The sequence below is a fragment of the Macaca mulatta genome, chromosome X, assembly GCF_049350105.2.
Source record: "Macaca mulatta isolate MMU2019108-1 chromosome X, T2T-MMU8v2.0, whole genome shotgun sequence".
Taxonomy (NCBI): Eukaryota; Metazoa; Chordata; class Mammalia; order Primates; family Cercopithecidae; genus Macaca; species Macaca mulatta.
The window spans coordinates 141316139-141330859 of record NC_133426.1 but is presented as its reverse complement, the minus strand read 5'-3'; the positions used below and the strand labels follow the sequence as shown (position 1 = coordinate 141330859).

General features: G+C 40.1%; 1 protein-coding gene across 10 annotated transcripts in view; it reads right to left on the bottom strand.

Moving 5' to 3' along the window:
• PABIR3 (PABIR family member 3) overlaps window positions 1–14721 on the bottom strand; it is a 118140-nt gene that overhangs the window by 68290 nt on the left and 35129 nt on the right. For all 10 annotated transcript variants that reach the window (XR_013413049.1, XR_013413050.1, XR_013413048.1 and 7 more), the window contains one exon: window positions 13697–13753. Coding sequence is in view for 7 of the 10 variants with exons in the window: in XM_077989292.1 (XP_077845418.1) it covers window positions 13697–13753 (57 nt within the window). In the remaining 3 variants the exon portion in view is untranslated. The remainder of the gene's footprint in view (window positions 1–13696; window positions 13754–14721) is intronic.

The window sequence follows — 14721 nt, the reverse complement described above, 5'->3', positions numbered from 1 at the left end:
CCTTTATTGCGTCACAAATTATCACACCAAAGATCTATTACTTGTGCATTACAGTACATCAGATATGCAGGAACTGATTAGATGAAAAACTTTGTATTGTTCTTTTTTCTATTTATTTATTTATTTTTTTTTTTGAGATGGAGTCTCGCTCTGTCGCCCAGGCTGGAGTGCAATGGCACGATTTCTGCTCACTGCAAGCTCCGCCTCCCGGGTTCACGCCATTATCCTGCCTCAGTCTCCCAAGTAGCTGGGACTACAGGCACCCGCCACCACGCCGGGCTAATTTTTTGTATTTTTAGTAGAGACAGGGTTTCACCGTGTTAGCCAGGATGGTCTTGATCTCCTGACCTCGTGATCCACCCGCCTCGGCCTTCCAAAGTGCTGGGATTACAGGCGTGAGCCACCACGCCCAGTCAAAACTTTGTACTTTTCTTTATTCAAAAGCAAAAACATTAAGCATTCAAAATTTACAGCTTTCTCTGAACTTTTTAAAGGTCTACTAGGACAGAGAAGAAACTAGTCCACAATAGCTATGGATAGCCATTAATACAATGATATTAATAAAAATTACTCACAGTACACAGACAACAAATTAAATGCCTATCAGGATAAGTTTGCTTAAGTAAATGATGAGACAAACATAATTTAAATCTAGTCGTTGACATCAAAAAACAACTATTACATATTAAATGGGAGACAAATGGATCCTATTTATATAAAATTGTAACAGAGGTGCTCAGAAAGATGTTCACCAGAAACTTAACAGTGGTTATCAGTGAGTAGTGAGATCTGCAGTAATGTGTTCTTTCTTCCTTTGCACATTACTATATTATTTGACTTTTTATTAATATGCAAGTATCATTTTCACATAAGTAGTTTTGTTTTTTTTAAATAACCCACCTATAGAAAGACATCCATGTTCATGGATTGGGACAATGTTTAGATGACAATTCTACCCAAAATGATCTACAGATGCAATGCGACCCTTACCAAAGTCCCTATCACGTTTTATACAGAAACAGAAAAATCCATCTGAAAATTCATATGGAATATCAAAGGACCCCAAATAGCCAAAGCAATCTTTGAAAAGAAGAACAAAGCCAGAGGACTCATACTTCCTGATTTCAAAACTTCCTACAAAACTACATAGTCAAAACAGTGTAGTTCTGGCATAAGAACAGATGCATACCAGCACTTTGTGAGTCCGAGGTGGGCGGATCACCTGAGGTCGGGAGTTTGAGACCAGCCTGGCAAACACGGTGAAACCTCGTCTCTACCAAAACTACAAAATGTAGCTGGGTGTGCTGGCACACGCCTGTAATCCCAGCTACTCAGGGGGCTGAGGCACAAGAATTGCTTGAACCCTGGAGGGAAAGGTTGCAGTGAGCTGAAACTGCACCACTGCACTCCAGCCTGAATGACAGAGAGCAAGATTCTGTCTAAAAAAAAAATAAAATAAAAATAACATTCATATAGCAATGGAACAGAATAGAGAGCACAGAAATAAGCCCTCACATAATATATGGTCAAATGATTTTCAAAGTGATGTCAAGACCATTCAATGGGGAAAGGACAATCTTTTCAACAAATGATGTTGAGAAAACTGGAGCTCTACATGCAAAAGAATGAAGTTTAATCCTTTTTTTTACCCTATGTAAAAATTCACTCGAAATCAATTAAAGACTTTAACTTAAAAGATAAAACTCTAAATCTCTTAGAAGACAGCATGAGGGTCAATCTTCATGACACTGGATTTCACAATGATTTCTTGGATATGATACCAAAGGCACAGGCAACAAGAGAAAAAAATAGATAAACTGGTCTTCATCAAAATTAAAAAACTTTTTTTTTTTTTTTTTTTTTTTTAAGATGGAGTCTCACTCTGTTGCCCAGGCTGGAGTGCAATGGCGCAATCTCGGCTCCTACAACCTCCGCCTCCTGTGTTCAAGCAATTCTCCTGTCTCAGCATCCCGAGTAGCTAGGATTACAGGCACACACCACCAGGCCCAGCTAATTTTTGTATTTTTAGTAGAGATGGGGTTTCATCATGTTGGTCAGGATGGTCTTGAACTCCTGACCTCGTGATCCGCCTGCCTTGGCCTCCCAAAGTGCTGAGATTACAGGCGTGAGCCACTGCGCCTGGCCAAATTAATGCTTTTTATTTTATTTATTTATTTTTTTGAGACAGAGTTTTGCTCCTATTGCCCAGGCTGGAGTGCAATGGCACGATCTCAGCTCACTGCAACTTCCACCTCCTGGGTTCAAGCGATTCTCCCGCCTCAGCCTCCTGAGCAGCTGGGATTACAGGCACCTGCCACCACACCCAGCTAATTTTTGTATTTTAAGTAGAGACGGGGTTTCACCATGTTGGCCAGGCTAGTTTTGAACTCCCGCCTCAGCCTCCCAAAGTGCTGGGATTACAGGCGTGAGCCACTGCACTCGTTTTTTTTTTTTTTTTTTTTGAGATGGAGTCTCCCCTCTGTTGCCTAGGCTGGAGTGCAGTGGCGCGATCTTGGCTCACTGCAAGCTCCGCCTCCTGGGTTCACACCATTCTCCTGCCTCAGCCTCCCGAGTAGCTGGGACTACAGGTGTCCACCACCACGCCTGGCTAATTTTTTGTATTTTTAGTAGAGACGGGGTTTCACCATGTTAGCCAGGATGGTCTCGATCTCCTGACTTAGTGATCCGCCTGCCTCAGCCTCCGAAAATGCTGGGATTGCAGGGGTGAGCCACCGCACCCAGCAAAATTAAAAAAACTTTTGTGCATCAAATGACACTATCAAGAGTGTGAAAAGACAACTGGAGAATTGGATAATATGCTTGCAAATCACATATCTGAAAAGGAATGAATATCCAAAATATATACAAAACTCCTACAACACAGTGACAACAAAAACCAACCCAATTAAAATATGAGTAAAGAGACTGAATGTTTCTCCAAAGAATACCTACAAATGACCAAAAAGTACACGAAAAGATGCTCAACATCATTTGTCATTATGGAAATGCAAACCAAAACCACAATGAGATGCCACTTTCCCCCCATTAGGATAGTTATTTATTTATTTATTTATTTATTTATTTTTTGAGACAAGATCTCACTCTGTCACACAGGCTGGAGTGCAGTGATGCAATCTCAGCTCACTGAAACCTCTGCCTCTCAGGTTTAAGTAATTCTTGTGTCTCAGTTTCCTAAGTAACTGGGTTTTTTATTATTTATTTATTTATTTATTTATTTATTTATTTATTTATGTGACAGAGTCTCACTCTGTTGCCCAGGCTGGGGTGCAGTGGCACAATCTTGTCTCAATACAACCTCTGCCTCCCAGGTTCAAGCAATTCTACTGCCTCAGCCTCTTGAGTAGCTGGAATTACAGGTGCATGCCACCACACTCAGTTAATTTTTGTATTTTTAGTAGAGATGGGGTTTCACCATGCTGGCCAGCTGGTCTCGAACTCTTGACCTCAGATGATCCCTCAGCCTCCCAAAGTGCTGGGATTACAGGCCACTGCACCGGGCCAAATTTTTAAATTTTCTAAAAACATCATTTCATTCTTATCTCATCCTTTTTTTATATTTCTACTTTATATATATATTCTATGATTCACATGATATATAATAGTAAAGTGGTATATGTCCAAAATGTATAAGTAAATGCAGTATACTTATGTTGGAGGCATGTGCTCAAACATTTTCTCCTGATGTGATATGTGATTGAAAGAGTTTAAAGATTGTTGTCTATAGTATAAATAATACATGTTTGGGGTAGTCCATAATAGAGGAGTGGTGTGAGTTGTGTGAAAGAATTAAAATTTGGCCACGCACGGTGGCTCATGCCTGTAATCCCAGAACTTTGGGAGGCCAAGGCAGGAGGAATCCTTGAGCTCACGAGTTTGAGATCAGCCTGGGTAATATAACAAGACCTCATTTCTACTAAAAGAAAAAAAAAATTAGCTGGGCACATGTGGTACTGATGTCAGTAGACCTAGCTACTCAGGAGGCTGAAGTGGGAGGATCTCTTGAGCCTGGGAGATTGAGGCTGCAGTGAGCCACAATTGTGCCACTGCACTCCAGCCTGGAATAATATGAGACTCTGTCTCAATAAACAAATATATACATAAATAAAGATTTGACCTAGTCCTTCAAAGATGTATAAAATACGAACAAGCAGTGAGTAGAGGGAAGGGTATTCCAAGCAGAAGAACCCATATGAACAAAAGTTTAGGAGAGGGAAAAAATACAACAGATTTAGAGATAGTGAGACTACCTTGGCTGAAACTGAGTTTGTGCTACAAAGTAATAAGACAGAAAACAGGAGAGGTAAGACAGGGCCAGATTTACAGGTTCTTAAATAATCAAAGAGTTTGAATTTAAAGAATTTGGCCAGAATCACGTTGTTGTCAGGACCACAGGCTTTGGAGACAAACAGAACTGAGTCAAATCCCAGCTCTATAACCTACTACCTGTGCAAACTTAGGCAGGTGACGTCACCTGAGCGTCAGTTTCTTCATCCATATGAAGATGACCATAAGAATGAGGATGATGAGGTGGCTGTACAGTTCTCACCACACTGCCTGGCAAACAGTTCAGTGCTTAAGACATATTAGCTATTTTTACTATTATTCAATAGGTAATGGGAAGCCATTGTGACATTTTGTATGGGGGGAAGAAAGTGAAAATGATATTTAAAAAAAAAAAAAAAAGTTGGCCAGGTGCAGCGGCTCATGCCTGTAATCCCAGCACTTTGGGAGGCTGAGGTGGGTGGATCACGAGGTCAGGAGATTGAGACCATCCTGGCTAACATGGTGAAACCCCGTTTCTACTAAAAATACAAAAAGTAGCCGGACGTGGTGGTGGGTGCCTGTAGTCCCAGCTACTCGGGAGGCTAAGGCAGGAGAATGGCGTGAACCCGGAAGGCAGAGGTTGCAGTGAGCCGAGATCGTGCCACTGCACTCCAGCCTGGGCGACAGAGTGAGACTCTGTCTCAAAAAAATAAAAATTTATCTTGGTCTTGATTGTGGAAGTTGGATTCAACTGGGAGAGACAGAAAAATCTATTGGGATATTATTTCAGTAATCTAGACCCGAGGGACAGAAGAAGGAAGTGGCAGTGACAACAAAGAGGACATTGTCAAGGAAGAATTCGTAGGATTAGAGGCCTAATTGGATACGGTAGAAAAATAAGGAAGAAGTGAAGATAAATCAAGAGCTTCAAGTCTTAAAACTGTGACTATTTTGATACTATACAATGAGGTATCAAATTGAGAGCTTTGAGTCTTAAAACTGTGACTATTTTGATACCATACAATGAGGTACAGAAAATGAGTGGATTGGAGAAGGTAATTTAAGAAGATAATTAGTCTTTTAAAAACAATGGAATAACAGTAAACTCAGCAAAATGTAACTGTTAGTATAGTTCTTCGATTTAATATTATATAGATATTCTCCTCTAGTGTGAAGCTCAAAGTATTTGGTAGTTCATTCGGTCAACAAGTAAAGAGCAGGTAGTTCTGTGAAATTGAGATAGAATTCTACTTAATATTCCTCCCACTGAAAGCTGGAGCATTAGCCAAAATCAGCTATTGAAGGCTGTTAGGAGAAGAGTGTTGACTTTTTTTCATTTACGTCTTGCCTATTTCCAAAATGGATTTGTGATGGCTTATAATAAAATAAGATTGTTAAAGTAAGTATAAAAGGTCAAGAGCCATGCATTATAACTGTAAGAAGCAGAGTACAGTATACTGGAAATCTAGTTTAAGGACAGTTATTATACTTGGATGTTAAAGTTAGCTTTCCATTTTTCAGGATACATGGTAAAAATGGGAACTGTAAGTTACCAACTTTTGCTCTCCGAGGAGACAACATCTGAAAGATTTTAGTTGCTGAGTGCCTGCACAGTACCCAATGAAGGCTTGTTGAAAGAATGAAACAATCTGTAAACTAAGAGCAAATTAAATTTTTTTCTTTTTTTTTTTTGAAAAGGAGTCTCACTTTGTCACCCAGGCTGGAGTGAGTGCATGGTACAATCTCAGCTCACTGCAACCTCTGGCTCCCGGGTTCAAGTGATTCTTCTGCCTCAGCCTCCCAAGCAACTGGGATTACAGGCGTGCCTCACCAGGCCTGGCTAATTTTTATATATTTAGTAGAGACAGGGTTTCTCCATGTTGATCAGGCTGATCTCGAACTCCCGACCTCAGGTGATCCACCTGCCTCGGCCTTCCAAAGTGCTGGGATTACAGGCATGAGCCACCGTGCCTGGCCAGCAAGTTAAAACAAATTTTTTTTTAAAGACAGAGTCTTGTTATGTTGCCCAGGCTGGTCTTGAACTCCTGGCCTCAAGTGATCCTCCTGCTTCGGCCTCTCAAGTCACTGAAATTACAGGCACGAGCCACCACACCCAGCTCAATTTCTTTTTATTGATTTTTACTTAAGACACTATAGAGAAAGTCAAGTTGTTATTGGGTGCCAATGACTCATACCCTGTTTAACAAATCAGGAATTAAATATAAAGCTATATAATAAAAAACTGTGAGCAAACTGTTATGGGTTGAATTGTGTCCCCCCAAATTCCTATGTTGAAGTCCTAATCCCCAGTGCCTCAGGATGTGACCTTATTTAGAGACAGAATATTTTCAGAAGCAAGCAGGTTAGGATGAGGTCATTAGGGTGGGCCCTAATCCAATATGACTGCCGTCCTTCATGAAAAGGAGAAACTTAGAAACAAACACATGTGCAAGGAGAACACTATGTGAACATGAAGATAGCCATCAACAAGCCAAGGGCAGAGGCCTGGAGCAGATCCTCCCTCACAGACCTCAGAAGGAATCAACCCTCCTGACACCTTTATCTCAGACTTCTAGCCCTAAGAAATGTGAAACAATATATTTCTGTTGTTTAAGCCACCCAGTTTGTGATACTTTGTTATGGCAGCCTGAGCAAACTAATATACAAACTATTTCTGCATGGCACTTATTTATGTTTAGAGCTTTGGGAAACAGGGAACTACAGACTGAATGCATTCAGATCTTTTGGAATACGAGCTCAATTTTTATTAGGGGCTACACGTGGTGGCTCACGCCTGTAATGCCAGTACCTCGGGAGACTGATGCAGGAGTACCACTTGAGGCCAGGATTTCAGGACCAGCCAGGGCACCACAGGGAGATGTCATCTCTACAAAAAATTTAAAAAATTGGCCAGGCGTGTTGGCTCACGCCTGTAATCCCAGCACTTTGGGATGCTGAGGCGGGTGGATCACCTGAGGTCAGGAGTTCTAGACCAGTCAGACCAATATGGTGAAATCCCATCTCTACTAAAAATATAAAAGTTAGCCAGGCATGGTGGTGACTCCAGTCAGACCAATATGGTGAAATCCCATCTCTACTAAAAATACAAAAGTTAGCCAGGCGTGGTGGTGGGTGCCTGTAGTCCCAGCTAGTCGGGAGACTGAGACAGGAGAATTGCTTGAACCTGGGAGGCAAAGGTTGCAGTGAGCCAAGATCATGCCACTGCACTCCAGCCTAGATGACACAGCGAGACTCTGTCTCAATAAATAAAATAAAAAATTATCCAGGCATGGTGGTGTGCACCTGTAGTCCTAGCTAGTCGGGAGGCTAAGGCAAGAGGATCACTTTAACCCAGTAGTTCGAGGCTGCAGTGAGCTATGATCATGTCACTACACTCCAGTCTAGGCAACAGAGCAAGACCCTGTCTAAAAAATAAATAAAATAAAATTTTTATTAGGAAAGGAAAATTACACAAAATAATTCCTATTTAGGAATAATAACCGTGTTTAGAAAATTAACTTCTAGCTTGATGGTCTCAATCTCTTTAATACTTAGAAAGCAGCTAATAATAACAGTTGAGAAGAAATTGTCCTAATTGCTTAATAAGAAAGGTGTAACATAAACCAAATATTGGCCCAGAACCTAACATTGACTTGGGGCTGTGTGCTCATTTAAAATTAAAAGCAAATTTCATCATACTATTTTACAGGAGGCCAGGTGTGGTGGCTCATGCCTGTAATCCCAGCACTTTGAGAGGCCAAGATGGGCGGATCACTTGAGGTCAGGAGTTTGAGACCAGCCTGGCCAACATGGTGAAACCCCCTGTCTACTTTAAAAAAAAAAAAATAGCTGGGTGGGGTGGTGGGCGCCTGTAATCCCAGCTACTCGGGAGGTTGAGGCTAGAGAATCGCTTGAACCAGGGAGGCAGACGTTGCAGTGAGCCGAGATTGCACCACTGCACTCCAGCCTGGGCGACAGAGTAAGACTCTGTCTAAAAACAAAAACAAAAACAAACACTATTTTACAGGAAATACAGAGGATAAAAGAACATATTAACACCACATGGAAGCAAAATCAGAACGTGGGACATTATACAGGACAAATGGCCTCCCTGGTTTGTTCAATAAATAAGAGGCATGGAACAAAAAACAGGCAGAAAATGCTGTTTTACAGCATGGTACTGGTACCAAAACAGACATATAGACCAATGGAACAGAACAGAGACCTCAGAAATAACATCACACATCTACAACCATCTGCTCTTCAACAAACCTGACAAAACAAGCAATAGGGAAAGGATTTCCTATTCAATAAATGGTGCTGGGAAAACTGACTAGCCATATGCAGAAAACTGAAACTGGACCCTTCCTTGTACTTTACACAAAAATTAACTCAAGATGGATTAAAGATTTAAATGTAAAACCCAAAACCATAAAAACCCTAGAAGAAAACCTAGGCAATACCATTCAGGACATAGGCACGGGCAAAGACTTCATGACAAAAATGCCAAAAGCAATTCCAACAAAAGCGAAAATTGACAAATAGGATCTAATTAAACTAAAGAACTTCTGCACAGCAAAAGAAATTATCATCAGAGTGAACAGGCAACCTACAGCATAGGAGATAAGTTTTGCAATCCACCCATCTGACAAAGGTCTAATATCCAGAATCTACAAGGAACTGAAACAAGAAAAAATAACCCCATCAAAAAGTGGGCAAAAGATATGAACAGACACTTCTCAAAAGAAGACATTTATATGGCCAACAAACATACAAAAAAAAGTTCAACATCACTGATCATTAGAGAAATGCAAATCAAAACCACAATGACATACCATCTCATGCCAGTCAGAATGGTGATGATTAAAAAGTCAAGAAACAATAGATGCTGGCAAGGCTGTGGAGGAATAGGAATGCTTTTATACTGTTGGTGGGAATGCAAATTAGTTCAACCATTGTGGAAGACGGTGTGGCAATTCCTCAAGGATCTAGAACCAGAAATATCATTTGACCCAGAAATCCCATTACTGAGTATATATCCAAAGGAATATAAATCATTCTACTATAGACACATGCACATGCATGCTTACTGCAGCACTATTTACCATAGCAAAGACATGGAACCAACCTGAATGCCCATCAATGATAGACTGGATAAAGAAAATTTGGTACATATACACCATGGAATACTATGCAGCCATAAAAAGGAATGAGAGCATATCCTTTTCAGGGACATGGATGAAGCTGGAAGCCATCATCCTCAGCAAACTAACACAGGAACAGAAAACCAAACACTGCATGTTCTCACTCATAAGTGGGAGTTGAACAATGAGAACACATGGACACAGGGAGGGGAACAACACACATCAGGGCCTGTTGAGGGGGTGGGTGGCGAGGGGAGGGAACCTAGATGACAGATCAATAGGTGCAGCAAACCACCATGGCACACGTATACCTATGTAACAAACCTGCACATTCTGCCCATGTATCTTGGAACTTAAGTAAAATAAAATAAAATAAAATAAAATAAAAATGCTTTTTTAAATAAAAGAGATCTAAGAGATATATATCAATATATATCAACTAAATGTCATATTTGGATTGTTTGGATCAGTTAAAAATGCATTTTTGAGAATTAGGAAAAATATAACGTGGATTTAGATGACATTAAGGAATAAGATAATTTGTTACGCATAATTATGGCATTGTGATTATGGGGAAAAAAAGTCCTTCTCATGCCCATAAACTTGGGTAAAAAGATATGTCAGAAATTTACTTTAAAGCACTCTCTCCCACCCCTAAAAGAGAAGCAGATAGATGAAAAAGGATATACAAAATGTGGATAATTGTTAAAGCTGTGTGTTAGGTATATGGAGATTCTACATTCTATGTTTTAAATTTTCCATTTAAAAAGATTTTTTTAATGCAGTACTCTTGGCACTACGCATAATTACTTACAGTCGTCCCTTGGTATATGTAGGGAATTGGTTCCAGCACCACCCCTCACCCCGCCACCCCCCGGCATATACCAAAATCCACACATCCTCAAGTCCACAGGGGGCCTTCTGGAACCCAAGGATACAAAAAGTCAGCCATACATATAGGAGGGTTTCACATCACAACAATACTGTATTTTTGATCTCCATTATCTGTGTATAAGTGCACCCACGCCATTCAAATCCATGTTGTTCAAGTTTGGAAGTTCCTCAAAAAATGAAAAATAGAGTTACCATATGATCCAGCAATCTCACTCCAAGGTATATCACCCACCAAAAAGGAAATCAGTATATGGAAGAAATATCTACACTCCCATGTTTATTGCAGCACTGTTTACAATAGCTAAGATTTGGAAGCAGCCTAAGTGTTCATCAACAGATGAATGGATAAAGAAAATGTGGTACATATAAACAGTGTAGTACTATTCAGCCATAAAAAGAATGAGATCCACGCTGGGCACGGTGGCTCACACCTATAATCCCAGCACTTTGGGAGACCGAGGCAGGCAGGATCACCTGAGGTCAGGAGTTTGAGACCAGCCTGGGCAACATGGCAAAACCCTGTCTCTACAAAAAATACAAAAATTAGTCTGTCGCAGTGGCGTGGGCCTATAATCCCAGCTACTCAGGAGGCTGAGGCAGGAGAATCACTTGAACCTGGGAGGCAGAGGTTGCAGTGAGCTGAGATGGCGCCACTGTACTCCAGCCTGGGTGATAGAACGAGACTGTCTCAAAAAAAAAAAAAAAAAAAAAAAAAGGAGATCCAGTCATTTGCAGCAACATGGATGAAACTGGAGGTCATTATGTTAAGTGAAATAAGCCAGGCACAGAAAGACAAACATCTCATGTTTTAACTTATCTTCTTTTTTCTGTTTTTTGAGACAGAGTCTCACTCTGTCACCTAGGCTGGAGTGCAGTGGCGTGATCTCAGCTCACTGCAACCTCCACCTGCCAGGTTCAAGTGATTCTCTAGTCTCAGCCTCCTGAATAGCTGAGATGACAGGCGCCCACCACCACACATGGCTAATTTTTGTATTTTTAGTAGAGACACAAAGCATTTATCCTTTGTGTTACAAACAATTCAACTATACTTTTAGTTATGTTTAAATGTACAATTAAATTATTATTGACTAGAGTCACCCTGTTGTGCTAGCAAATACTGAGTCTTACTTGTTCTTTCTAACTATATTTTTGTACCCATTAACCATCCCACTTCCTCGCCACCCCTCATTTACCCTTCCCAGCCTTGTAACCATCCTTCTAATCTCTATCTCCATGAGTTCAAGTGTTTTAATTTTTACCTCCCACAAATAAGCAAGAACATGAGGCTGGGCGCGGTGGCTCACGCCTGTAATTCCAGCACTTTGGGAGGCTGAGGGGGGCAGATCACTTGAGGTCAGGAGTTCAAGACCAGCCTGGCCAACATGGTGAAATCCCATCTCTACTAAAAATACAAAAAAATTAGCCGGGTGTGGTGGCATGCACCTGTGATCCCAGCTACTCGGGAGGCTGAGGCAGGAGAATCCCTTGAACCCAGGAGGTGGAGATTGTAGTGAGCTGAGATAGTGCCACTGCACTCCCACCTGGGCAACAGAGTAAGACTCCGTCTCAAAAAAAAAAAGAAAAAAAAAGAAATATGCAACTTAAGATATCTATCAGACCATTAAACTGCTGAAAATAAGTCTTAATTTTCCATTCAATCAGTATCCAGATTGAAAATTAATGTTTTTCTGTTTTCCCATCTCATTCATTTTCTACTTATATTTCATTTTTAAATGTTTATAATATATATTATGTTACTAGGGAAATAAACTGCATTAAACTTATATTCCTAACCAGTATTAGTAAATTAGTATTTATATCAAGCTTCGTCAGCAAATAGCAACACGTAACCCATTTTCAAATATTTGGTTTGATTTAGGAAAAGCAAAGAAACATATTGCACAGATAAACCAAAGGTCCCTTTACTACTTCTTTGAACTTGTTTCATTCCTTAAGAATTTCTAAAATAGCTACATACAAAGACAGGAGTAAAAGCAACTTTTACCTACTAAAAAGTAAAAAAAAGGCCTGGCGCGGTGGCTCACACCTGTAATCCCTGCAATTTGGGAGGCCGAGGTGGTCAGATCACCTGAGGTCAGGAGTTTGAGACCAGTCTGGCCAACATGATGAAACCCTGTCTCTACTAAAAATACAAAAATTAGCCGGGCATGGTGGCAGGCGCCTGTAATCCCAGCTACTCGGGAGGCTTAGGCAGGAGAATCACTTGAACCCGGGAGGTGGAGGTTGCAGTGAGCCAAGATGGAGCCACTGCACTCCAGTCTGTGCAACAGAGCAAAACTCTGTCTCAAAAAAAAAAAAAAAAAAAAAAGGAAAAAAACCGTTTTTACCATACTTTCCTGCTAGTGGATAAGCTGACCTTAGGGAAGCCATGTCACAGGGGTGGAAGGGAGAGAGGGAAAGGAAGCAAGAGTTGGAGGACTAACAACTAGGATTACAAGACGGTATTATGGGCTTTGTGCACTGAAACAGGGAAAGGGGAGCTGGAAAATAATCCAGTAATTTGGGGCCAAATCTTGGCTCTGACATTCACCAACTCTGGACATTGGGTAAATTGCTAAATTTCTCCCCTTTTTAGTTTCTGACCTTATAAAGTTGTTGCAAGATAAAATGAGACCACAAATGGAAAGTACCTATTAGTGCTAAGTGAATAATAAGCCTCTCTTGGGGGGAAAAATGTCTGCTTGTAACTGGGTCAAAAAAAAAATACCACCTGTGGCATAGTGGTGATTTGATCTTTTGAGTTCTGTGGCTAATCCTTGGATAATTAAAAGGTTGAATTCTGTATTATGCTTGTGCTATTAAGCATGCATGTGCACATGAGTGCACACCCACCCACCCTCATACACCCTCCCAACCACACACACAAACACAAACACACACGCACACAGAGATGCGCATGCGTGTACACGGGCACAAAATATAAACCAGTGAGGTACAATGTGTCCCTGAACTCAGATCACTAAGAAGTTAACACAAAACAATAGCATGAAGCCCATTTTATCTGTCAAAAAACTCATCTGAGGGTTAAAAAAATAATGATAACTACAGTTATTATGAAGCTGAAAATTAATTTTTGTGTATAACATTCCACTTTCAGATCCCTGGAAGAACGAAGCTAGACTCAAGGTATAAGAGTATGTAGTATTTCCAGAAATTATTAATTAAAACAGTTAATAAGCCAAATAAAGGGCTTCTTAGTTTGTTTTGTCTTTTTTTAAAGAAATCATTCCTAGAAATAAAAACTTAATTACATGTGACCTCACTTAGAATTACTGAAACATAGGTATTTTCACAAAGAAAAATAAAATTTACTTTTTTAAATGACCAGTTGTCAGTTTGGAAAGTCTTCTTACCTGTTTGATTTGATGAAGGCGGCTGATGGAACCATGAAAGGGAGAAGGTGGCAACAACTGAAATTTAAAATGTAGATGTCAAGCTTGCTTTAACGTTTCTGATTAATTATATCTAAACATTAAGTCAATGTTGAATTACCTAAAATAATTATTTAGTGTCTTACGCATGCCAGCAACAGTATCAGTTAGGTTCAAAGTTAAAAAAAGATCCAACTGAATCTTGACTGAAAATTATACTAATCAAAAATCAACACTTTCCAAAACAGAAGAAAATAACTGTTATCATAATAAATACAGAGCAGAACATCAATAGAGGATTTTGTTTGTCGCTACCTTTTCTTTCCTAAGGCACTAGATCTTAAAATTGCCTCATTTTTCTTGCCAGTTTTAGCCCATCATTAAAGCTTAGTGAGAGGTATTACCCAGAACAAAAAGCTGAAACAGTCATTGAATCAGTAGCTAGCTTGCCAAGCATACTGCCCAAAAATCATAAACAGAATAACTACATCAAATATCCTGGAATCTAGCTGGGAAACCAAACTTTCATAATATGGAAGGACTTTAAGGTAATCACTTTCAAGTCATTTAGCATATTTTACTCTTGGTTGCTCAGATACTTCTTGTCTAGGTCCTTTCTCTTTTTTGGGGCTACTTTTTCCTTTTCAGTCTTCTCTCAAAGCTTATGAGGACCCACACAAGAGGGGAATGAAAGAATGGAGGCATTTAAAGCTAAGTGTGAAAATGAGGCTTGAAAATTGTCTTCAGAATTCATTTGTAAACTCTTTCTGTACCGTGGTTATTTCTTAAAATGCCAGATAATGTGTTTACCATATCTTAGTTTCAAATTCTATCTTAAGAGCACATTGAGTTGTACATTCAAAATATTGAATGAAGTCGGGCGCGGTGGCTCATGCCTGTATTCCCAGCAATTTGGGAGGCCAAAGCAGGCAGATCACTTGAGGCCAGGAGTTCGAGACCAGCCTGGCCAACATGGTGAAACCCCGTCTCTACTAAAAATACAAAAA